The sequence below is a fragment of the Malurus melanocephalus genome, unplaced genomic scaffold (assembly GCF_030028575.1).
Source record: "Malurus melanocephalus ecotype Western Australia unplaced genomic scaffold, MMel_1.1 scaffold_177, whole genome shotgun sequence".
Classification (NCBI taxonomy): domain Eukaryota; kingdom Metazoa; phylum Chordata; class Aves; order Passeriformes; family Maluridae; genus Malurus; species Malurus melanocephalus.
This window is the reverse complement of record NW_026623409.1, coordinates 63,929-88,535: the sequence shown is the minus strand read 5'-3', so window position 1 is coordinate 88,535 and position 24,607 is coordinate 63,929. Positions and strand designations below refer to the sequence as shown.

At 42.6% G+C, this 24,607-nt stretch overlaps 1 protein-coding gene across 1 annotated transcript in view; it reads right to left on the bottom strand.

The window, feature by feature from the left end:
* Nucleotides 1-1,981: 1,981 nt before the first annotated feature.
* CMTM7 (CKLF like MARVEL transmembrane domain containing 7) overlaps nucleotides 1,982-24,607 on the bottom strand; it is a 25,987-nt gene continuing 3,361 nt past the window's right edge. Inside the window, exons 2-5 of the mRNA XM_057372677.1 lie at nucleotides 7,777-7,950; nucleotides 4,903-5,001; nucleotides 3,805-3,886; nucleotides 1,982-3,445 (exon numbers count right to left, since the gene is read on the bottom strand). Coding sequence (XP_057228660.1) covers nucleotides 3,432-3,445; nucleotides 3,805-3,886; nucleotides 4,903-5,001; nucleotides 7,777-7,950 — 369 coding nt within the window. The 3' untranslated portion in view covers nucleotides 1,982-3,431. The remainder of the gene's footprint in view (nucleotides 3,446-3,804; nucleotides 3,887-4,902; nucleotides 5,002-7,776; nucleotides 7,951-24,607) is intronic.

Genomic DNA, 24,607 nt, shown 5'->3' with positions numbered 1-24,607 from the left:
CAGTATGAAACAGTTTTCTACTAATTCTCTTCTCACAGCATTTACATTTTAACTTTTYAGTAAAAACTGAATGCCAAACTCTATCTGTGTTAGCTCAAAGGACAAGAGCTACACTCATTTTAGAGATGAACAAGATGGACAACTTTTGGGTGAGACAGCTGGAGATCAGCACATTCAAACACAACAGCAGGGAACAGGTTTTTCTGTGGCTCCTATTTACTGTTCTCCAGTAACAGGATGTGTTCTGACACTCCCCAGAGAAAAAGTTGCTGCTGTAGTGGAGGAAGGAAGAAAATKAGCAGGACAACAATCTGATTCTCCACATCACCCAAATAGCCAACAGAGTTTATTTCTAAAACAGCTGGAATCCCATATTTGACAAAGTTGCAGACAGATGGAGCTTTCAGAACCAGGTTGACACTGAAGGAAACTTAAAACACTTTTGCTGGCAGAGGTACARCAGAGAGGTGTCGAATTCCCTGCCAGACGGAGCTGTCATTCAAAGGCCCCCGGTGGAGCTGGTGATAACAGAAAATCTGTGCTTTTCTTGGTAGACATGCTTCACAAGGARGATCTGGGGAAAGCAAGGAAACTTTGGCAGCAGAGATGTCAGTCTTCCAGCCTGAAAGCATCCTGCATTAGGAGCATCTGGTGAGTCTAWGCACCCGGCACTGTCATAACAGCCAAAACTGCAGGAATACTTTAGCCCTGTCAATAGGCACAAAAACCAAAAGGGAGCTTGTAACTTACTTCTCTTGATCCAGTATAAACAACTGCACTTATTACAAAACATATTCTTTGGATGATCACAGAACATAGTTCAGAAATTCTTTGGTTGTTAGACTGCATTAAATTCCCCTTGACTTTTTTTCCCTCCATATGGTGAAAAGTGACAGAGTGATGTGAGAGGCTGAAAAAAAAGGCTCGTGTAGTGTAGTGTCAGGAGAGGGGGCATGATTCCAGGAGAAAGTGGAAACAGCCTTTTCTGCACAGCAAGCTCAGGCTCCAGCCCCAATCCTTAGCAGGTGCTTCTCCTCACTGCAACCTCAGAACTGAGGTCTCAGCTGCATTCACACTGTCTGCAGGAGAGCACTGGCTTCCCACAGGACTGCCAAGGGGGCTTAAAGCTTGTGGGAAGTTCCTACTGTCAATCCGAGGTGATACCTCRGGAGGTGAAGGAGAAATAGCACAGTCTCTTTCCTCTGGGGAAACAGAGGAGGTTATGTCCTTAAATATCTATTATATCAGTCCAAATTAAAGTCAGAGTGCTGGCTTCCAAAAACTGTAGTTAAGTCAATCTTGGCAGGAGGACTGGCGATCAAGCACCCCTGTCGCAAAAAATTAGATACACATACGTGGGTGTGTGTGTGTGGGTACCTTCTTCTCTAGGTATTTTCACTCAAAGTGCCCRGAATGATGTCCCCTGTCACATATGKCCCTTTGACYGGCCCTGTGCTGGCAGGRCAAGGAAGCCTGAACTATCCTGACACTGCTGGATTCCCAGCTGAGAAGAACATTTGTTCTCTTAAGCCAGAAAGTCTTTGAGGCATGCTCAATTCAGGTTGTTAAAAAGAAAAAGATGGCCAATTTTTGACTAAACACAAAACGTTATCATCTGAAAGTACAGGGCAGAAAACCAGGCCAAAGTTGAAAGAAATAGGAAATAGCCAATATAAAACGAGTAATGTTATAACTGCCTGTTATGTAGTTTAATTTGAACAATCCTCTGTATTAATGTTAAAGTGCTTTATCATGGAGTGAACGCATGCACCTTCATCCACTAAATACAGATTTTTGTGCTTTCCAGTTGTTTCCTGCTCTGTGTTGCTCTATATAGGRCACTTTTGAAAAGGAATAGCAAGAAGGATCACAGAAACTGTGCACCRTGAGGAGGGAGATTCCTACCTCTCCTGGTTATCTGCTCAGTTATTTTCATTTACTTACTCAAAACTTTTGATACTTTAGGAGTACCAATTTGACCAATTTTCTCTTGTCAAAAAGTTAAAAAAATTCTGAGTAAAGATACATATATTAGGATGTGAATAAAAGTAAGGTGACAATAAATAGCAATATATGTTGACCTGATATGAGGCACAACAAAAATTTTCTGAGAGAATCATTAAATTACTCAGCAGTATTGATGCGGAATTTCTGACAAATAGAAAAACACATGGCAGGCCAGAAAATGCTTTTTTCTCCAGACTGTTCCTGGTAAACTGTATAAACCCAACTTCTGCTGCACCMTCATGCAATTGTCTTGACAGAATAAACCAAGCTCTACTTCACAACTAGACATGAAAAGAGAAGCTCCAAGGAGGAAGAGAGGCCCACGCTTCCTTTTTTCCCACAAAGAATTTCCAGCTCACCAGAGATGGACTGCAATAGAAAAGACAAAGGTGCCAAGAAGGCATTGTCTCAGTGCTGAAGTTATGTAGAACTTCAAGATGACACCAGGTTGGACAAAACTGAACTGTTCTGTCTGTCCAGGCTCTGGGCAGAGTGCCCAAGAGCGTAAATTCCAACTGAGGCAGAGGAAGTGAAAAACCACAGAGAGAGAGAGAGAGAGAGAGAAAGAAGCACATTGCTCCATTCAGAATGGGCTTTCCATAAAAACTGTTAGATTACAAAGAGAATAATTTATAGCAAATGCACAGAAATTTTTGACAGAAGAGGTCTTACTGTGAAAAGGAGAAAAAAATAGACCCCACAAAATATTAAACATATATTCTTGGGTACATATTTTCATGTATTTGTCAAGGGAAGTTCTTAAGAATAATCTTTGATTGCTAAAAATTCATGGTTAAAGCCCCCAATTTCATCGTGTACTGTTGGGGCTAGGAGGGAGTGTTTGCAGTGATGTATTCAAGTTGCAGTTCATCATTTTTGATGCTGGCTGAGCTGATGCTAGGAAAAGTCCACAGTTCTGATACAAAGAGGTAACAAAGACTTGGGTCAGCTTCTCCAGGCACAAATTACTTTGTAACAGTTCCTTTGTTAAACAAATAATCCTGGAGGTTAAGAATCAAGTAGGAATTTGCAGGATTTCCCTTGTGTAAACAGATAGAGGAAATCAGAAGCAATTTTTCCATCCCTCTGAAAGGAAAACCAAATGACTGTCCAAATGAGTTTTAAATACATTTCCAGCTATTGCAAATAGCTGCATATGACCACAGCCCAGCTTGTGAGACAGAAGTTGCCTTTCTCCGAAACAAGCAGGTTCTCTGTTATAAACTTCTTTGGGTGGGGGGAAGTGGGGGGAGCAAAAAATCTTTGGTTCACAACGTTGTTTTGCACAGGCATTCAAGYAGATCTTCCAAAGCTACCAGCTTGTCCAGGCTAGTAACAAAACACCCATGGCTCTCTCCTCAGTAGCGGACACTCCTCTTTGGTATCCTGTTTTGTAAGGCAGACGTCTTGCACAGATGATGGAGTCACACAGATGCATCTTTGAAAAGGAAGACAGTGTCACTTGTGTTGCCACAAACAAATTAATCCAATTTATTAAGCAACATACTGAAAACCATCTTTTGGTAAGGGGTGGGGGAGGGAGAAAAGAAAGTGTTGCTATGTTCACTGTCGGCTAGAAGCAAGTTATTTTGCTCTTGTAGTTACTTGTTAACAGCTGTCAGTAGCTGTGATAATGTCTGTGATGACAGAAAATTTGTAACGAYGCCTTTTTGAATACTTTTAAGGAAAAACAACAAGGGAATTAATGAATACTTCCACGTAAACAYAGCCCTGTGCCAGAAAATTTAAATATTCATTTTGGGAAGCATTCTGGCAATTACTAAGCATGACACTTACTTGTTGATTCTGTGATGCACGAAACCTTGTAGGATGACCACATGCTTATAACACAAAGTATTGTAGCCAGGAACCCGAAAGTCTGGATGAGAAAACAAACAAACCACAAATACTTAGGGAGCATTAGATGACACATGTTCCATACATGTATGGACACTTTCGTATATTCAGCTACACATTTTATGGGATTAACAGACCCTAAAAAGGTGTTTTTTTCCTACTCCATTCTGACAAAAGACTAAAACCCCAAAAGTYTCCATAGTATAATAGCAGCTTATGTCTTGTCAAAACAATGATTGAAAGATGAACCAAGAGTCATATACAAGGAGGGAGAAAAGGCTGGACAGTAGCATGGAGTCTCAACTTCTAAACTTCTCACTAGGATTCTGCAACAAAGAAAAGCTGTTTCTAGCAGCTCTGATTACTGCTCTTTTACCCCATTCAAATAAGTCTTTCCCTGCTGTCTGCCAAATAAACAAGTCAGGTAGCTCGTCCAGTCTGTTTGCATCATCAGGACTCAGTTTCTGAAAGTAATTCTTTATTCTGGAGGAGTTGTATTTCAAGTCCTGCTGCTGTGAAAATACTGTCACCCACACTTCTAAGTCACTCCTCTGTCTGTAAAGCCCTCCAGCCAACAGAGGCAGAGAGCATCTGCCAATAAGTCAGCTCAGAGCCCCAGTGGGTTTTAGCTCAGGAGAAATTATCTTGCAGGGCTCTGCTCGGGAGCAGGAGGTGTCAAAAGCCAAATCCTTTAGGCAACTTCCAGCTGTTACAACAGTCTTTTCTCAAAACTTAATTGTCCTAATTCTTCACCTAAACGCATTAGTTCCTATGAGTTAAAGCAGAAGCCTTTAGTTTCAACACTCTGGCAGGACAAACACCAACTTTAGTGGTGACTCTGGCATTGACAACAAAATATTTTTGCTGGCCCTGTGTCACAGAACATTCACTGAAATGAGCTAGAAGGTAGTTCACCCAACCAAGACACAAGAAAGGCAACTTTGTAAGAAAACAGAGGTACAAGTGACAGATTTCCAATGCCCTGCTTAATATATGTTGCAATTTTAAAAGAGTCAAGACTAATAAACACAGTCTTACCGCTCCAGCCACMAGTCCAGTTATATTGTAACTCTTGGCTGCTGCTACAATCGATCCAATGAGAAGCAGAAGTGTACCAATYAGGTAATGAAGAAACTCCTGAAAAGACAAGACAGCATGTATCAGAAGGGAAACTTTTTTGGAAAGTGTTTTGATATGTCTCAGAAAGAAAATAAGCTGGCAGAGGTGACTCAAAGCCTTAAACCCAGAGGACAAAACACAGTCAAAAGGAAAAAAAAAATAGCAAAGCAAAACCAAACAATGCAAAAACCCCCAAAACCAAAACCAACACCTCACCCTGTGAGTGGTTTTTATGCAAAACCTCAGTTTCTGTCCAAAAAAATAACAGTTTGCGTCTACTGATGTTACTGGAATAAGATTTACTTCCTGGGCATGGATGCAATCTTTTCAATTCAGCGTGGTACATTAYTTTACTGCATCAAGTAGCACCTTACTTAAAGAGATGGTTCTGGAGGAAGGAAGAAGCCTTAAGGATGTATTCCTCTAGCCTATATGAAATGGCATAAGTGGAAAATGAAATGCTCCTACTTCTGATAATCTTAGAAAGTAAGCTCTGGATCTACTGCTGCATTTACTAACAACTTATATCAACCAATACTGGAAATAGAAGGGAAGCCACGAAAAGCATAACTGCAGTACAACATGATGCCATGAGGYTTTTTTGAGAGAGGACCAAGGCATCACAGCTCTTCTCTGGCTGGAGTCACAGCTCTCTCTTCCAGGAGTCAATTTGACCTTGTTACAAGCAGGGGGTATCTGTGGATCTGGATTTTGAACCTCATGGAGCTTAGGACAACCTGTACAGGTGTTTACACACCGAGCATGGGTTGTTTCTTGTGCACAGTGGGGTGGGCAGGGGGGTATCTGCTTCCTTCATCTGCACTGCACCACCAACRTGAGCCAAGCAAGTACAAGGGAGAGGAGAGATTCTGTCTCAAACCAAAAGACAGAATATAGTCCCAAAAGGAAATTGTCCAAGGAAAGCCCAGAAGATGAACAATTTACMATACCAGTCTTACTCTGCTCAGTTTTAGAAAGAGCTGAGAAGGATTTTTGCTGTAAAGCAGGCTCTTCAGAGAGTGCAATTTACTTTCCTAATTCGCAAACTTRTTTCGGTTAATCAAAATCTCAACCCTTGCATTTGCCAGAATAAATTATATGCATAAGGAGGCTTCTCTGACTAGCCCATGACGCAGCAGGCAAATGAGACGTGCCATTCTCTCCTCACAGACACCAAATAAAGCACTGTACACAGGCTACTACTTTAGAGAAATCCAAGGGATGGGCAAAGCTGCAATAGAATCATCAAAGGCTACATTAGGTGGAGAACCAAGCCCCAGCAGGGCTGGAAGAGTGGCCCTCTGGAGAAATGCTTCCAAGATTTAAAAGGTGTTAGCACTGAACAACCTCTTGAACCACTTCAACATTACTGGCTGCAAATCACGCCCCTGATTGCAATGTAAAGATCTTGCCAGGAAACTCATCCGAATGCTAGCTGCAGTTTCAGGAGCCTCTTACATGTTCATCCTCTTCTGTTCTAAAGATACTTAAATGTGACTGAAAAGGAGGTTGTTTGTTTTGTAACAGAGCAGCAATGTCCAAGCATCACATCCCATAAAGCTTTCTGAAGCTGAGCAGCCACAGAATTCAGTGCCTTAAACTCACTAGTGGCTCTGGAACACTGAGGAATGACTATACACAACAAAAACCCCAAAAGCAGACTCTGTGTAGGCAAAAATAGCTCAGTTCTGTTACAGCAATGCATGCATTAAATGCTCCTTTGCGAAACTGTAATTTATTACCTTACTTCGATCCCTTATTTCAATCCCTGCATCTTTACTATCTCTAAATAAATAAGTAGCTTTAGAAGCAGACAGTGGTGGCACACATTTGAAAAAAAAATGTCTAACCATGTTATTCAGCTAAAAGAAAAGAGAAAACAGTATTTTTCTCCCTGGTTATAAGTGGATGGATGGACAAATTGTTATCTTAGATCTGTAAACTAATTACACAGCTTCCATTAACCACCACCCAACCACTTCTTGGATTTCAAAATTCCTCTGTATCTCTCCATTTGGCTTTCCCCACTCCTTTGGTCCTTCTTCAGGGAAATGAACATATATAAGGGAGGCATGTTCTTTTGGGACAGGATGTAGCACATGAATTCTAATGTTAAAATCCATCATCCCACACTAGGATGCAGAACTCTTCTGTTAGCTGACCTGACCCAGAACTACTGAGAAAGTTCAGGTCTCACATTTTTGATGCTGCTTGTTAGCTCTTTGCTAGGAAATGAGAGATGGGTGTGTATGGGAAATGTGGGAATGAGGCAGGAACATCCTGCAGGATATCCCAGGAATGGCCAGGCTATGGCAATCAGGCTGAGGCTCCTATTTTTTGCTATTGTTTAAGTTACCTAAAACCGTACTAAAAAGAGACACATCTGATTTAAATAGCACTGTCAGATTTTATTTTGGGACAGGAYATAGCACATGAATTCTAATGCTATTATTTGGTACTTTAGCAATCCCTTAGCTGCTATAAATGATCTGAGTTAGACCCATCTGCTGAAGGCTTGATGATCAGTTGCTTCTTTTCAACTGTCTCTTAATAAAATTTTTGCCTTCCACAGAGTAAATCTAGGTTTAAACCTGCGTAAAGGAGGGTACAATAAAATCCAAATCAGCTAAGAAACTTACACTTACAAAATCTATGTAGCTGAATACAAACAACAGGATTTGCATACAAGGCAAAAAAGAATTGAGTGAAAGACAGGCACCAYTGTGGGATAGCCCAAATGGACTGAGACAGTGAGACATCAACCCCCAAGAGAGSAGAGGAGCCCAGGCTTACCGCGAGTGGCCAGCTAACACAAGTCAGATTCCTGTAGACTCTGAAAATGTGCATGATGTAGAAGAACAAAATCATGACCAAGTCGCACATGGTGACRATCTGGAAGAAGCTGTATGCACTGTAATCTGTCCATGAAGAATTATTTACGCTGATGAATGCAATCAGCAGTGAGATCTGGAAGACAAAAGGAGCATTAGAGGTTTTTACTATGGTGCTCAGAGGGTTGTGGAGATGATTTTAMGCACAACAAAATCACATTTAGAAACAGAAGACAAATACCTAATGTAAAAGGGATGGTCCCAACAAAATGGAGGACAAAGTAATGAGCATGATAATAAGGTTTTGCAATTTGCTGATAAACGAGCTTAAGCAGCCATTAGGAGTGGGGAAAGGGGCGATGGCCAGAARGAAARCAGCAGTTTCAGCCTGAAGAACTCAACTTGAAGATGTCTCTCTGTACAACAGAAGAGGTCTCAAATAGAGAAGAGGAACTGAATGCCTGGAGTTGCACCRCTGTCTGAAGCACCTAAACCCCGGWGACTTTCAGGAGTTCACTGAAAGCTGTGAAAATGGAAGTGTCCATGAACACATGCATCTTTGCTTTCATTTAGTGACATTTCTCACATGCAAAAGCAGAGGATCTGGCTGCAACTGTAATAGTGTTACTCTTCCTTTTCTACCACCTACAGAAGAGGAGTATTAGCAGACTAAGGCAGTATCAGAGCAAATAACAGAAACATTTGGAGGAATTGATTAATTCACCTCACCCCCAAAACTTTCATAAGTTAACACTGTTAACTGCCACATAAAACTGTAAAGCATTATTGCACAACTTCTTTCAGCTGTAGGCTTGCTAAGGACAAAGCTATTTCATTTTTCCCTTAATCTAAAGCTACTTGTTTATTTTACTAATCTTGCTGCTTCCACCAGCCTGGCTAACCTGGGTCATCAAAATTAATCTACCGAGAATACACTAAAATATTTTTTATATTACAGACTCTGTCAATGCATGCTTTCAGCCACTGTAATTTTTAGTTCATCCAAAGTCAGCCAGAAGCTCTAATGATTCACATATTATGTGCTTCTCCTAGACATTAAAAAATTATCTGRGGAAGCCAGTGCTTCAAGACAGCATCATCCTTTCCTGCACACTCATCTTGCAAACTTCTAACCAACTGTATTCATTATCAGAATAATTTCCTTAAGATTAAAAGAAAAAAAAAAACAAACGCAACGCCCAAACAACATAGCTTAGATTCTCCCTAAGCATTAGCCAGGTTTCACCTGCTCAGTTCTAAGTGGACAGGCTAAATATATGCATGCACAAGGGCAACCAAAAGCTCCATACATAAGAACTTGTCAAGGACCTGTCACCTTCACCAAACTCCATCCAAAGAGCCACATCAATGCCTTGACAGTGAACCACCTCAAAATGGTGGCCTCGAAGAAAAAAGTCAGTGCTCTGGGYTCTTTACCACACAGGTGGCCAGGCTGCTGCCAGAGCTGGTCCAGCTCCGTTGTTTTTACTGTGGTAGTCCAAGGAGTTGATTTTTAGCACTCTAAGTGATGCTCAGCCCAAGCCAGTGATGGGTTTAGGTACAATAAACCTGCAACTCCTCTCACCTTTGAAYAGACCCAGGGCAGGGCAGACAGGGCTTGTAGGTGCAGGGTTAGATCACACTCCCTGCTTCTCAAGAACAGAAGTCACATGTGCCTTTGAAAATGCATGATAGTGCTCAGTCCCTGTCTCCCCAAACATGTTCCTGCCCTCTGGTTTGGGAGTGTAACATCAGAGTGTCTCCCTGCATTTCAGGGCTGCTGTCTGTACCACGCCTGACCTCTGGGTCTCACTGCCTCGCTTCTGGAGGATCCCGAGTGCACAGAGCCTCACACCTTGTGCGTGGCACAGCTCTCTGAGGTGCTACGTTTCTTAGAACACAACAAAGCAATGATCTACACAATTCAGCATTTAAAGAACTCTGGTTCAGTTCTTCAATTCTGAGATAATTTGGGTGCAGTTTGTCCAATCTATGTCTACATAAGGAACATCCACATTAAGCAGTGGTTTCATGAGAGGCCACGGCGTCTGTCATCTTCTCCTTCCCACTCTAATTTTACTTCCTGTCACGTATTGGCTTCTCCACGGATCTGTGCTGTGCCACCTCAGTGGGCTAAGCCAGCAGAAAAATGAACTACTGAATAAAAGCTTCAYTCTGGCTCAGCCATCGCACAAGGCAGGGGAAGGTGAGCAAAGGACCGTGAGGGAGAGGTCAGGACTCCCACAGAAAGGACAGGAAGAACTGAGCAGGCAGGATGGCAGCAGCCAGTACCATGCTGGCTGCTCAGGCTGCCACACACCTTCCAGCTCAGTCCCCTGAATCTTAATGTGAGTGAAGCACAGTCATCTGACTTAGCCACTGAATGACTTGAACAATCAGAAGGAGATCATTTGCCCTATAATCTAGGAGAACACTTTAAGTSATGCAAGACACAGCTATTATTTCCATAATTTAAAACTGAATTTAATGAAATTTTATTCTATAGGGAGACTCGACAACAAGTCACAGCAAGCACTGAGTCTTGCTCTTGGATAAAGGTGGGATGAGGACAACGCTTCTCCAAAGGCCAGAAGCAGTTTCCCTTGCTCTGGTGTCTTCACAATAATCAGTTCCCACTTTCAATTATACTGTAAAAATCAAGAAGGGAGCATTCATACTCAGAAACATTAAATCTGCCCACTGGCTCATTTCATGCACGAACAATTAACTTCAGCAGGTTTTTTGACAACGTACAAAGGGTAAGGAGGAGGACTGGACTCTTGAAGCACAGCTACCATCCAAATAATAAAAAGCACTGGGGAAAAAACCCTTAATGTAAGCTAGAATCAGTTCTTTCAATTTCAAGGAAGCATAAAAATGTTTTTATTTTCCCTTAAAAGGCATAAAAATTGAGAAGCATAAAGAAGAACATGAGCCATCCAAGGACAGAAAGAACATCTGAGGAGTTATAATCCTCAGAAATAAGAAGATACAAGGTACCAATGAAGAATCTGCTCAACTCCTAACAGGGTAGAGCTGTGGATTTGAACAAACATACTTTCTGTGTCAACAGTTCTTCATGATTAAAAAACCTCCAAAATCTGTTAGCAAAGATTCTCCCTTCTTTGATTTTGGATGTGCCTCAGCACACAGATAGGAAGCAACCACTGCATGGCAAGAGATACTTCTTTCAAAGATTTACTTTCTTAGCATAAATTTTGCATCATGAGATTTACCTGCCATTTCTCAAGAGGCTCCTCTGTTCAGAGCACACAATTGTGATTCACACGAGAGGTGCAAAGGAGATCCTATCAACAACTTTATATAAAGCTACACTACATCTGCCACACTATATTGCCTGCAGGTAACAGTTGGTGTTTAAAACTTACCTGTTGAAAAAGGAATGCCAACAAATGCAGGTAATAGAGCCACATAATATAATTTGTTCTTTAAAAGTGACAAACATTGAAGTTCCTTCACCAGGTATTGGTTTATCATGATATACTGGGTGATGACTGTACCTTTTTTCCCTCCTGGGATTACTGTTTCCAGAGAATTGAGTGATAAAGTGATAAATATATAATTGTCTGGGATACAGTTCAACATCTATCTCAGCAGTCGGTCTGTGGCACAGAGAGAGAAATAAACGTCAAAGCACTAAAGAGATCGAATCTTACGAGTGTTCTTTAYGCATCTGTGCTCAGGGAAGCAGGTTTATACACCTTGAAAATAAAAACTGGAGGCACAAAAACATCCAGGGCACTGCTATTTCCATTTCAACATAGCATTTTACAGGTTATGAGAGCAACACAGATGCAACCCACATCCAGCGAGCCAGTGTGACCAGAAGTACAGGTGAAGTGATGGTCAGTCTCATTAGGAGATTTCAATGGGCTCCACAACATATACCCAGGCTCCAGAYCTGCATTATAAAAGGGGTGAGGGACACCTTGCAGGGCACTATTATTTAAGTGCTTTCTGGCTTCTGAGAAGCAAAATAAAGACCATATGCATTGATGACCCCCAAGGAGGGATTTCTGGATTTAAATAAAGTTCCATATTTACTCTGTTTCACAGAAGTTGATCGACTTAAASTAATCCACTTCTTGACTCTCCTTAGGACCAGATATTTGAAGTGAGTCRTGAAGCATGTTTAGGGACACTGGTATGAACTATCTTGCAATCAAGTCAATGTGAGCTAAAGGAAGTCAACAGCTGCCAGGAAGCACTCAATGCCTCAGCAGACAGYGAAGACATAAGAGAGCCTGCAAGACTTTAACAGAATCTGCATTCTCTTCTCTTCTCTTCTTTGAGCTGAAGATAAGGTAACCACATCCTCTGCAATGTGACTGCAGTAAATGTTGCCTCTTGAATGGCACTGACAAACCTTCCCCAGCCTAAACCCCATTCTGATTTGAAATTAACTTAGCTCTACCAAAAAAAACAAACTACAATTTGTTCTTTCCTGATGCGGCCTTCTCCCTAAAGCAGCCCAAGAAGCTGCTGGCCACCTTCACCACAAAAGCACACTGTTGGCTCAWGGTCAGCTTGTTGTCCCCCAAGATCCCAAGGTCTCTGCAGAGCTKCTTTCCAACCAGATTGCTCCAGCCTGTACTGGTGCAGGGGCTTACCCTCAGACACCCCCAGATACTGGACTGGGCATTTCCCTGYGTCGAGCTTGATGAGACTCCTCTGTCCACACTGCCAAGGTCTCTCTCCACAGCAGCACAACCCTCTGGCTCATCAGCCKCTCCTTCCAGGTTTTTCACCACCTGGACTTTCCCCGAGTGCACTCTGCATCATCATCCAGGCCATTAATGAAGATGTGGAACAGCACCAGCCCCAGTATGGACCCCTGGGGTACACCACTRGTGACTGGCYTCCAACTGGACCTYGGAGCATTGATCACAACCCTCTGGGCTGGGTTGTTCAGKTTTAAATCCATCTCACTGCCYACYWWTSTAATCTATACCCTRTCAGCTTKTCTGTRGGGATGTTATGGGAGACTAGAACCTTACWAAAATCAAGGTAAACAGCATCCATCATTCTTCCCTTGTCCACCAAGCTAGTCACCTCATTACAGAAAGCAGTAAGGCTGCTGAAGCATCATTTCCCCTTTGTAAATCCATGTTGACTRCTCCTGAGCAYYTTCTTGTCCTTGATGTGTTTGGAAATRCTTTSTAAGAGGATTTKCTCCATCATCTCCCAAGGGACTGAGGTGAAGCTGGCAAACCTGTAATTCCCTGGATTTTGCTTCCTGCCCATGGATATTRCATCAGTCTGTTCAGAATGGCACACTTTCCTTTTGTACCTCTCAGGCTAGAGAGGATAGGAAAGGACTGGACAAGAGGGATATCCTCCCCTGTGCGACAAAATGCTACTGCAAGTGTTCCCTGGAAATCCTGTTTCTTTTTAAAAATCACCTGGTTTCCTCCTAGTTTCTTATTGTCCCTGACAAGGAATGAGCATCTGAAGTCCACTGGTCACTATTACRCTCAGTAAAAAAACAAGCAAAATGTGTATCAAGATCTCAAGGAAATGAATATTCCACTGCAGGAAAATTCAACACCTTCTTAAGGAAAGGAGAAGAATCACGCCTTTGTATTGAGAAGTAATTATGTATAGCAGGAAGATCCAACTTCCAATGACTCCTAAGGCTATATATATATATATATATATATATATATATATATCTCCAGTATACTGGAGAAAAGGCTCGTAGCATTAGGCCCAGATGCTGTTGTTCTCCTGACTTCAGATGGTTTGAATTCCACCGACCTCCCTTGGGTGGCTGCAATCCTGCAGATGCAACTTAGTAACAGACAAAGCTTGGCTCTAAACATCCTGTCCTTACAGGAGTGGGCTGGGCATGATGTTGGGATCCAGAGAAAGCCAGCAACACAACCCTCAGCCTCCCTGGTGCCTGGGTCCTCCTGCGCTTTCCTGTCACAAGTCACAGAGGCCACCGTGGAAAACGGCAGGAAAACTGCCCAAGAGCTGCCGGCACCTAAGAACTAATGGGCTGGACCGTCCTTCACTAAGACATGGTGCTGGAATGCASCAGCAGAGATGGAAAAGCCTTGGCCAAGCTGGGAAGTTCAAAGAAGTTAAGTAGAGAATCACCTGCTCCAAGGAAGGGGCAGCTGAAGTGCAAGCCCACCAGCCCAGAGATTACATCTACAATTTTCTTCACTAGTGCCCTGACAGTAACAAAGGGCTTTTCTCTGCATGTACCTACAAGGCCAGCTGGCACCACAAAGCACTTTTGGCTCATGAGGTAGAACACTGTCGTTTATCAGACCACAGAACAATTTTATAACCYGGGAATCAATCTGTGCAAGTGCTTTGTATGATCTTTTTCTATTGTCCTGCTRTAATGGATGTCATAAATAAAGCTCTGGCTTTATTGCCAATACTTAATTCTTCTGTAACATTTGGAGAGAACTAAATCTTCCACAGACACAGCTACCTGCAAAAACATAAATCCTGTGTGATCTCCAATACTGACAAGAACCTGCTCTTAAAGGAAAGCCTAATGTTCTGAGTATGAGAGGCCCATTTCCACAGGCAAACACTGACACAACAAGGGAGGAATTGAAAGTCACTGACTCTTGAACCCTGACCCCAGTTTTGGAACCGTGTATCTGTCTGAASTTCAGTAAATCATGTATTTCACCACTTCAGCTCCTCCAGTCACAAAATGAGGATTAAAAAGACTTCACACGCATTGTGCTAAAGCTTTTTACCTTCAAAACACTTCAGTCATGTAAAATAAAGGCAAAAATTTTGAGGACTGCTAATAAATGTCTAGGGCAAGATGAYTGTTTTGCTTTGCAGTGTGCATGAAAATAGATGCTCACCAAAAAAAACCAAAACCAACAATCAAACAAAGAACAAAACAAAAAAAGGACAAGACAAAAATCCCAAAAACCAAACTAAAACTGCCACATCCTATTCCTCCCTGTCCCCCTCTCCAAAAAGCCCAAATGGACAATCAACAGATCACAGATGTAGCAGGTGTGAAAATCATCCAAGGAGAAAGGTACAAAACAAGCAACAGGAGTAAAACGTTTGCTTTCTGAGAGGTGCTTTGAGTTCAATCTGTTGCTACCTCAGCACACAAGATAAACAAAAATGAGAGTCCTAGCTCACTGTAAAATGGAAATTGATATTTATTTCCTGTCTGTCTTTTATTTACTTATAACCAACTGTGAGCAGTRGTTCAAAAAAGCACACCATGCACACGACATTGCAAATAAACTGTTTTCTAATCTTTAATGCAAGGACTACTTTGGCACTCATCCTCTCCAACACCCCTGACTGTACAATGCAGCACKTTATCAGTCACCCCTGTGCCACAMTTCTTTCACTACTCTGTRACTGTGAAGTACAGGTTACCCTTTYCCTCTGTGGCTGCACAACAYYCTGCACRGTGGTGATGCTCTGGGTGTGGTGATGCTCACGTGGTGCTGGGCTTTCTGTGGTTAAATGTGTTGATAACGTATCGGTCTTTCTGCTGCTGCTGAGCTGTGCTCACACTGCAATAAGGCTTCGTGTCTCTCTTCTCCCTCCCCTCATCCCAAAGCAGGGTCACAAGTGGGCAAGACATTGGCAATGACAGCCGGCTCCAGCTGAGCAATGGGATTTTCCAGCTCATGTGGTGTTGTGTTCAGTGATAAAAGCTCAAGAAAAGGAGGTTAAGGGGGAAATATTTTAGGCTATGGTGTTTCTCTTTCCAAGCAATCATTACACATGGAATCATAGACTCACAGAACGGTTTGTGTTRGAAGGATTCTTAAAGCCYCTCTATTCCAAACCTCCTGCCATGGGCAGGGACACCTTCAATGAAACCTTCAGGTCRCTCAAAGTCCCATCCAGCCTGGCCTTGAACACTTCTGTTGATGGGGAGTAGTGGATGAATTTACAGCTTTGCCTGTGTGTTTTGCTTTCGTTATAAAACTGTCCTTATCTTGATCCATGGGTCTTTTTGCTTTCCCTCTATTTTCTCCCCATCCCACAGGGGAGTGGAGTGAGTGAGAGGCTGGATGGATGTTTGGCTGCTGGCTGGGGTTAGCCCCCTGCATGTGGTCTACCCCTTCTCTGGATTTCTAGCTGCTGTGGTAGCACAAAACACARTATTAAAAATCTTCATTGCAGAAAGACACTGAATATGGTTTTTGCAAATCCCAAGATGATGTACTGAATTGGCAGGCTGAAACTGCTGTCTTACCATGTAACTTTAAACTCTGGATAACAATTTTCTTATTCTATATAGAAATAAAATGTGAAATGCCAACCTAACTGCAGGAGGAAAGATAACATTAATAAGAAGCAAAATTGCCTCAAGGTGCCCAGTTACAGAGAAACACTATAACTCTTATCTCAAAGTTTTACCATAATACTGTGACATACACACCATCATGTATAATCCACCCAGCTCTGTGTTATCTTTTMATTTAATTACTTTGCCATGCAATGTACAACCMCATCCTTGCRTTTCTCAGCACATTTTCTTTTTTTTCTTCTGGACTTTCCCCCTCTACTATACCCATAAGAAGAGGCAACTTTTTGTGTTGCCTTTTTCCCTGCTCCTTATTCTCTCCCATCAAAATTTCTCTCCATACATAACAATGCACCTCAATTTCCTCTTCTAATGTTTCCTAGCTATCATTCCTGCTCTCTTGCAAGAGAGCAGACCTGTATTGCAATCAGTTAACCAAAACTAGCACTTTCCAGGGGAAAAAATGTCAGGAGACAGGATTCATTGTAGTGCTACACCTGCACAAACACTGTAGGCAGCAGTTCTGGTTCACCAGTTTCCTGTTGGTGATTGGCAATACCTGAAAGTGCTTTTCTTTTTCGTCCATTGTACTTGCTGGATGACTGATGAGCCTTTGTGCTGCTTTAATGTCCCTCCTCCTGAATCCGAAAAGAGGAGGACCCTGAGAACTATTCATAAAATTGATAAAACCTGTTCGATTTCCACTACCTTAAAACTCACCCAAGTTTTAATGCAAGAAATTGTACAGAAAATGTGTCTACAGATCTGGAGCAAGGGACAGCACTGACTCGCATACAGTTTATTCACTGCCTTTAAAAAAAGAATAAGAGCAAAATTTGTATTTGTAGTTTTTTGTATTTCAACSAAAAAAGTCAAAGTTTCCAGCGTGTGACACCAGCCAAGATAGTAAATGGAATTTTCCATCCCTGTGAGAGCCAATCAGGATAACCGTGCCCTGGAGAAATGTCACTGACTGCAGCTGTACATTTCCAAACCTTACACCTCAACTCAGTGAAGCAACACCCACTTATTATTAAGTACATATTTCTGGATGGAGTAAAATAATTTTTAACAGCTTCCCAAACAGAAAGATGAGCAAAGCACAGGCCAAGGCTACAATTGCAGTTCACGCAAGACTGGTTCAGCTAATTTAGGCAGCAATGTTGACTGCTGCTGTAATTGAGATTTCCTTCTTCCCAAGCAGTGTTGGAAACGTGAGCTGTAACAGACAAACCCCTACTAGAAAAAGAAGACAAAAGACACAGTTCATTTGAAACTTCATTAATGGCAGATGAAATCAGCTGGCTGCAAGTGCATGGTTCTGTGAAGCAGTCAGTCTTTGGTTGCACAATCACCTCTCAGCCCCTGCGTCTGGGCAGATTTCYTTCTTGTCTGGCTGCTTTGCTAAAATAAGGATGCTGCCTGGCCTCTGATAAGTCATTTGTCCTGTGCATCACCATCCACAAGCTATTTATTAAGATAAAATGGTGGGAGGGTGAGAAAAGGCAAAATAATCTTATTCGGACCCTCTACAACTCAGATAAGGGGAAATCCTAAATACAAGCAAGTGGTATTCCACATCTATTAATAAGAAATTATCTATCTGCTCAGGCACAGGCCTCCATGGTAGAGAAGGGTGTGGGGTAATGCCAGAACCAGCACATGAAGGACATTATTAAAGAGCCCTTGTTGCAGGGTGTTAGCYATGATCATTAAAAAGGCAATTCTTTGTAATTACTGCTGCAATTAAGTCCCGCCTACCACTGATGACAGTGCATGCAGAACTTCCATCCCGCCCCTGCCAGCTGAAAGAACTCCCTGCCTCAATCCCACAGCTGCCTGCACCTCATTGAAAGGCACCATACMATCCTGCATCTTATTTACTGAAAGCTGAGGACTTCATAGTCACATGTCAAACAATATGCTATATTCCCATCAGGAATTGAATTACTGAAAAAAAGACAAGTTTGTTACCAACAACAACCTCGCAATTTTATTTCTTCTTCTCTCCAATTTGTTTAAATACTGACTTTAAATTTAAAGCATTTCAACTGTAAAAGCACTATCAGTAAGCTTTTTCAATCTGCATAAAAGCTGCACACAAAACACTCAAAGTATTGCAGCAACTGAGTAACATTGCACAAGWGCCATAATGCAAGTTACAAACAATTCCCAAAACACATAAAACCCACTGCAAAACACTATTAACGGCACAGCTGGCTGCCAGCAGTAAAGGAAGCTGTCTAAAAAGGAGRGGAACAGAATTTTTAACACAGCAAATGCCCTAGCAAAGTTCCAGCTCTGGGAAACACAGCTGCTTTCCATCTAACTTTCAAAGAGGGGAGCYACATGCAATGACTGAAAATACGACTGTGGAAAAGGCCAGAAGAACCTTGGACTTAGTAGCTTGTTTATCTATGAATAGGGAATTAATTCTCTGTGCAGGCAACAGCCCCCATGTGACAGCTAGCTGGCCACTCACCCCAGTGGTCTCTCCCACCAAGTAATCATCCCCAAATTATGATGAGCCTGAAGTTTCAGGTAAGAGCAGAGACACATCTTCCATATARCTGTGGGTTAGATGCAAAGATACARTCACTCAGCCTGTGCTCTCTGCCCTTTTTCCAGTTTAGGTGCTTGGTGGAACCTGTGTCCCACATGAACAAACCCATTTAGAAAAATACTACATTATTGCTACAAAAAAAGATATATGCAGGTGACTCCCGCTGTAGTTCACCCCCCTGTAGAAGATCATCAATCTTGCATGGTAAGGAGAATCCCCGAATCACATCTCAAAAAATTATAGAAAGTAAAAAATGTTGTAAGAGACTTTTATCTTCTGAGCCCCCCAGAAAGAAGTGGAGTATCCGGTGATAGCAACCAAAAATGAGGGGCCTTAGTATCAAAATCTCTCCAGATTCAAAAACTGTGCACAGCAAACTGTGATTATTACTTCTCTCTTCTGCAAGTCAAGCTCTTCCGACATCTAGATCCTCCTGGAGAGCCATGCCAACTGTTCTCTCCATCCAATAAACCTGAAAGTCAGACAATGACAGGAGAAGGTTGGGTAGGTTTGTGTAAACAAAAAACAACTGCCTCAATCACACAATGTGCTTCTGAGGCAAGAGAAAGATAAAGCCCAGGAGGAGAAAAGAACTACAGGCCAGCAAAATTGAGTTTGGTAGAACCTAAAAATTAAGACGGTTGAGGTGTCTTAAGGAATAGCAGAAGAGGGGCTCTCAATGACAGAATGGAATGCAGCAACGATGCACAGGAATATCCATGCTCAGGAGATTCAGAGACACCTCAGGCATGCAGACATTGCTGAGAACTTCGCACTTTTGAGGCTGTTGCTGCAAAAGCAGCAGAGAGAGAGGTCACCAACCCCAGAGTGAGGAGATTTCCCATCTCAGCTGCCACACTTCCTTTCAGTTCTCTGGGAAGACAAACTGCTTGCAGGAGACCACCACTCTGAGWCCACCACTCAGAGCCATTCTCAGATTGGCTTGTTTGTACTGCTTGCCCTTTAAAAGTCAATGAAGTCCCATATTACCAGTGATACAMAGAAAGAGCTCAGTCCCTACTTGTGAGCTGCAAAGTTTCCACCATRATCTGGATATCCAACGTGTATCTATCAGTACAGGGCCAGCTGAGATTAAGACAGGAACATACAACACAAACCCAGCACCCCATGGCAATGATCATTCGAGTTAACCTATCAAACCAGATGCACAACAAAAGAAAAACAGTCTCATCTTCCTGGAAGCTGTCGCTGAGATCGGGGRCACCACGTGAACCGCTCGGTGACATCTCCTGCCTCCGCCTGCCAACCCTCAGCGAGCAATCTGCTCATCGCTCGCCCTTACAGATGCTGCAAACAACACAGCCCCTTCTCACTGTCTGAGGCATTTAGTGCCTGACTGACTCAGACCTTCAGTTGACACCTGCCAAATCRCTCCCTGCCTCACAGAACACCACGCTGACATCTGGCAGTGGCACAGACAGCAGTTACAAAGTYCATATCTATCACCTCCAGCAAGGGCTTAGCTCAGCCGTGGCAACAGAGCCTTGAGCAAGGTCTTCTGGAATAAGAGGAGTGCTCATTTACATCCCCGAACCCCACATTGTTAGCTGGCATATYGTAACTTTCATTAGGAAAACACAGGTTGCTGAAAACATCATGACAATCTCTGGATGAACATCCAACCTGGCTGCTGGATCAGGGTGGGTCTTCACACACCAGGGAGCAACCTTTTCTGAGCGTGAGCCCTCGATGCTTGGCAAGGTGCCAGAGAAGYAAAGGAGGATGAAAGAGGCGGGGAAATGAGAATAGATGAGATTTCCCCGTGGCACTGTTGCAGCTGACAGCTTTCAGTGAGCACCTGGAGRAAGGCAGGCCACCCCAACAGACTGGGACAGCACTCCTGAGTCTGCTGGGAAGATGTATGCTCAAACAATTGCCAAAAGGCTCAGTGAGCCAGCAGGTGAGAAGCAGCAAGTGGGGACTGTGCTTTTCCCAAACAAAGAGTCCTTGCAGAGCACGATTACAGACTTGGGGAAAATAGGCCAAGTTCTGCAGCTGCTGCTGGTCATCTCACATCAACAGCACACTTCTTGACCAGAAGTCAGCACTTGTTTCTTGAACTCACTAGTGGTACTTCTGAAAAAAACAAACAACACAACAAACTGCCAAAAACATTATAAGAAAATTCCCCCTGAAGCAGCTTCTCGATTGTGTCATCATCACACTTCCATTTTCCTTAAGGGAAGCTGTGAGCAGAAGAGGAAGCTGTAAGCATTGCAGCTRCTGCTATTGCTGCAGGAACAGCAGCCAAGTTTGTTTTGGCTTTGAAAGCTGCAGACACCTAGCCTCGACCAGCCAGGCACATCTGTCCTTGCCATTACATTCATCAAATGACCGGTGTCACAGTGCAGGGAGTTGTTTCGGCCACGATGACCCCTTAAGAATCTCAGTTACGCAAAGAAGAGGAAGCTCACAGGTGGGTAAATCACTGCAATTTCAGAATCTGAACTCTRTGTACAGAAACTAGCAATTTCTGGCTGCTGTATACTTTACATATYGCCACAAAAATACAGGGACAAAGCCACAGCACGTATGAGGTGACAATAGCACAAAGGGGACAGCTCAGCCATAGTACTGAGTGAATACCTCACAGGGAGTCCCCAGGGAGGGGAGCAGAGGAAACACTTACTCATAGAAGGAAAGACTGTCTGGCTTTGGGGGACAATACCCCGGTAATGCAGAGCAGGTATCAGAGCCTCAGGGCCAGGCATGCTGCTCTCACTGACGGCTTCTGCTGGAGCACAGTGAGACACAACTAATTGTCCCAGCACCGCCAATCCTGGAACCCACTGAGGGATACTTGGCAGGATGCTCTTTATCATTTATAGGGTCTGAGCAGATGGAGACTGATCTTGTCAACAAGGGAGAAAAACAAGGGATCCGGTGGTTTCTGTTCCTGTGGCAGGAGAGGAGGATGTCCAARGGGACACCATCTCCAAAAAGAGTGWGGACAGGGAGCACACRCTGCACATCTTAAAAGAAAGTCACCAAATAGTGGGAATCCTTGTTTTCCACCACATCTTATTATCCACAGACACCATGTGCACCTGATTAAGATTTTAAAATGGCACTTGAAAATTTAACTTCCCATAAAACAAATGTGCCAGGAAACAACTGACAATATCTCATTCTGCTCTTTCAGGCATACTAAACATGTCTCAGGTGATGTAAATTTCTATGCTTCATTTCMTTTTTTTTTCTGTTTTAGAAAATGTATTTGCTAACCCCTGTTCAATCACCTCTACAGAAAGAACCACCTCTATGTGCACAGAAATTGCTAATAAATGTATTGCAACAAATCCTAATGGRTGCACCAAATAAGCAATGAAAGATGGCTCAAACTTTGAGCTTTCAGAAAGCTTCTTTTAATAAATAACATTAAATAAAACATTCACGGGCACATTCAGAGCAGTGTTTAATAATGACTATARTTGTCTTTTTCCAAATGTACTGGTRTAGATTTTTTTATCCTTCTAGAGCAGTTTCAACATCAGAAAAAATACAAGTTTCTTTTTTTTTGCCCCTAAAAGATGTAGAGAGAAATTAAAACAGATGGTACAAAACCTTCCCCTGCCCAAGAGRAAAAGAGAAAGGACTACATTCTCAGCTTGTGGTTTGAAACACATGGAACCACTTCAAGTTCATGTATTTCCTGCCCTTCTGTGCCAGACACTTGTTCTTGCTCACAGCAGCCTCTCTGGCTGCACTGTTTCCTAGAAACACTTATGGAAAAAGAAAACCAGAGAGCTGCAGTAAAGCTCCATTAGTTCCCTGGTACTGTAGGACCTGGTGGACATCTGCCTCACTGCAGCTGAGAACAGCTGCATGGAGACAAGACAGAAGGGGAAAATTCCTTAAACTGGTGCTGCTTGTGAAGYTTTGCCTCATCAAATAAAACTGTGCCAGCCTACCAGCAAGCACTCCTTGGTTAACACACAGAGAGCAGAGTGTTTGCTCCCAGCTCTTGCGCAAACACCTGGACAGAAATTGTAAAATGGCCACCCAGAGAAGAGACATGGAAAAAACACCACTGGCTGAGCCAGCCGGCTTTGGTGTTCTCAGAGGGGAAATAAAGGACCTCCCAGCCCTACTGGGCTTAATTACTAAGCTTGGACATTCCTCACTCCAGTGCTCCTGCTTACTTTGGAGCCATCTAAGACTTAAGATAGTTTTTTCTTTCTCTCTCTTTGTTCAGCATGCCCAGCAAGGTCCTTTTACTGCAGTTTCCAGCAGAACAACAAAAATAATGAGCAGCTAAAAAACATAGCTCTGACCTTGCACTCAAAAAACGTGTCTCTTTGCTTAGCCAGTAGTTTATCTTGCATTTTCTTGGGGTGTTTTTCTTCAATCCACCAGAAAGCACAGTCTACACAGGACTTACAGACTGGCTTACAATTTCAGCACCTCTGCAAATCACCAGAATGCCTCTCTTCTCACTGAGCAGCTTTATTACCAAAGAGCCAAAATCATGTCATTGATACACTGCTGCACAGAATAAGATGTATTTACTTCMATCACCTCCACGGACAGAAAGACAGTTCAGCCTCAAGATCAARTTAAAAGATTGAGTAGCTCTCAAATAATTCCAAGCAGCACTTGCTTTTGTGAATTWCTTTTTCTTGTATCAATGATTTTAATTAGGAATTGTTTTCTTGCACTAACATGTTTTGTTTTCATATTTTAACTTCTTCTGAATATAACTCCCCAATAAATTTGTCTCATATCATACAGCACATTCAGAAATGGAATTTGGCTCCAGCAACCTAACTATCAGCATTCTCTAGCCTTCAGTATTACATGAATGAATATTCTCTTGAACACTATTATTCAGCTATACATTGGCATACAAATAACCCAGAGGGATTTCAGCATACATCAAAGTTACCCAGAATTACAGACTGTCTTGCTGGCCATCCACTTGTCAAGTGTGTCATTACTCTTGTCAAGACATACTTTGGAAATTAAATAGATACTCTGCAGAAAAGCTTTAACTATTGCCTTAGCACTTTAACAAATTATAATGATGTTGTTGAGTCAACTTTTATCGAGTTTATCCTKCTTTTTTACATTGCAATTGCTTGTAAATCTTTTCCTCAGCCTTGAGAAGGTAATTTTGATTTTTTAAAAAAAAAAATTCTTGCCTTGTGAAACTGCWCTTTCCTGGCTCATATTGAGCTGACAGAATCAGCACTGGTTTTACCTTAAAACACCCTGTATTCTGAGGCTGTGCTTACTCTGAAGAGCTACTGTAACAGTAACAGTGGTGCCATTGTGGGAACAATGGCCTTCAGTCTGAACTGTGACCAAAGTCAGCTTGGCCCAACCTGCGGGAGGTGAAAGATAGGCAAAGAAGGCCACGGGTCACTCTGTACCTCTCAGAAAAAAAATGCAGTCCAAGAACCGCTGGAGAAGCCTGAGAGCCCTACACAGGATGTGCTGTGCTGTGATGGCTGTCCTCCACRTGAGCTCTCAGCTCTTCTTTCCTCTCTTCAGTCTGCATTGATCACACTCCTGCAAAGCTCTGCACTTGGACACTTTGGACAGGTGACAATCACTCCTACCAAGTGCCTGAGAGAGCAGGACACTCCCCTGTCTAACATGGGCTGTGCTGAAAGCCACACCTCGTGCCACACAGCCTCAGCAGCATCCTCCAGACTTTAGCTGTAAAAATATAAAAAGCACACAAGGGCTCCAGGAGAAATTCAGCAGAACCAGACTTGTTTCAATCAATGCTGGCATTGGAACCACCCTGGTGACAATACGAATGCACATTCATACCACTGACCCTAATAGCACAGGAGGACTCAAAAAAACGCCCAAAAACCGATCTACTGAGAAAGGAAAGGAAAGGAAAGGAAAGGAAAGGAAAGGAAAGGAAAGGAAAGGAAAGGAAAGGAAAGGAAAGGAAAGGAAAGGAAAGGAAAGGAA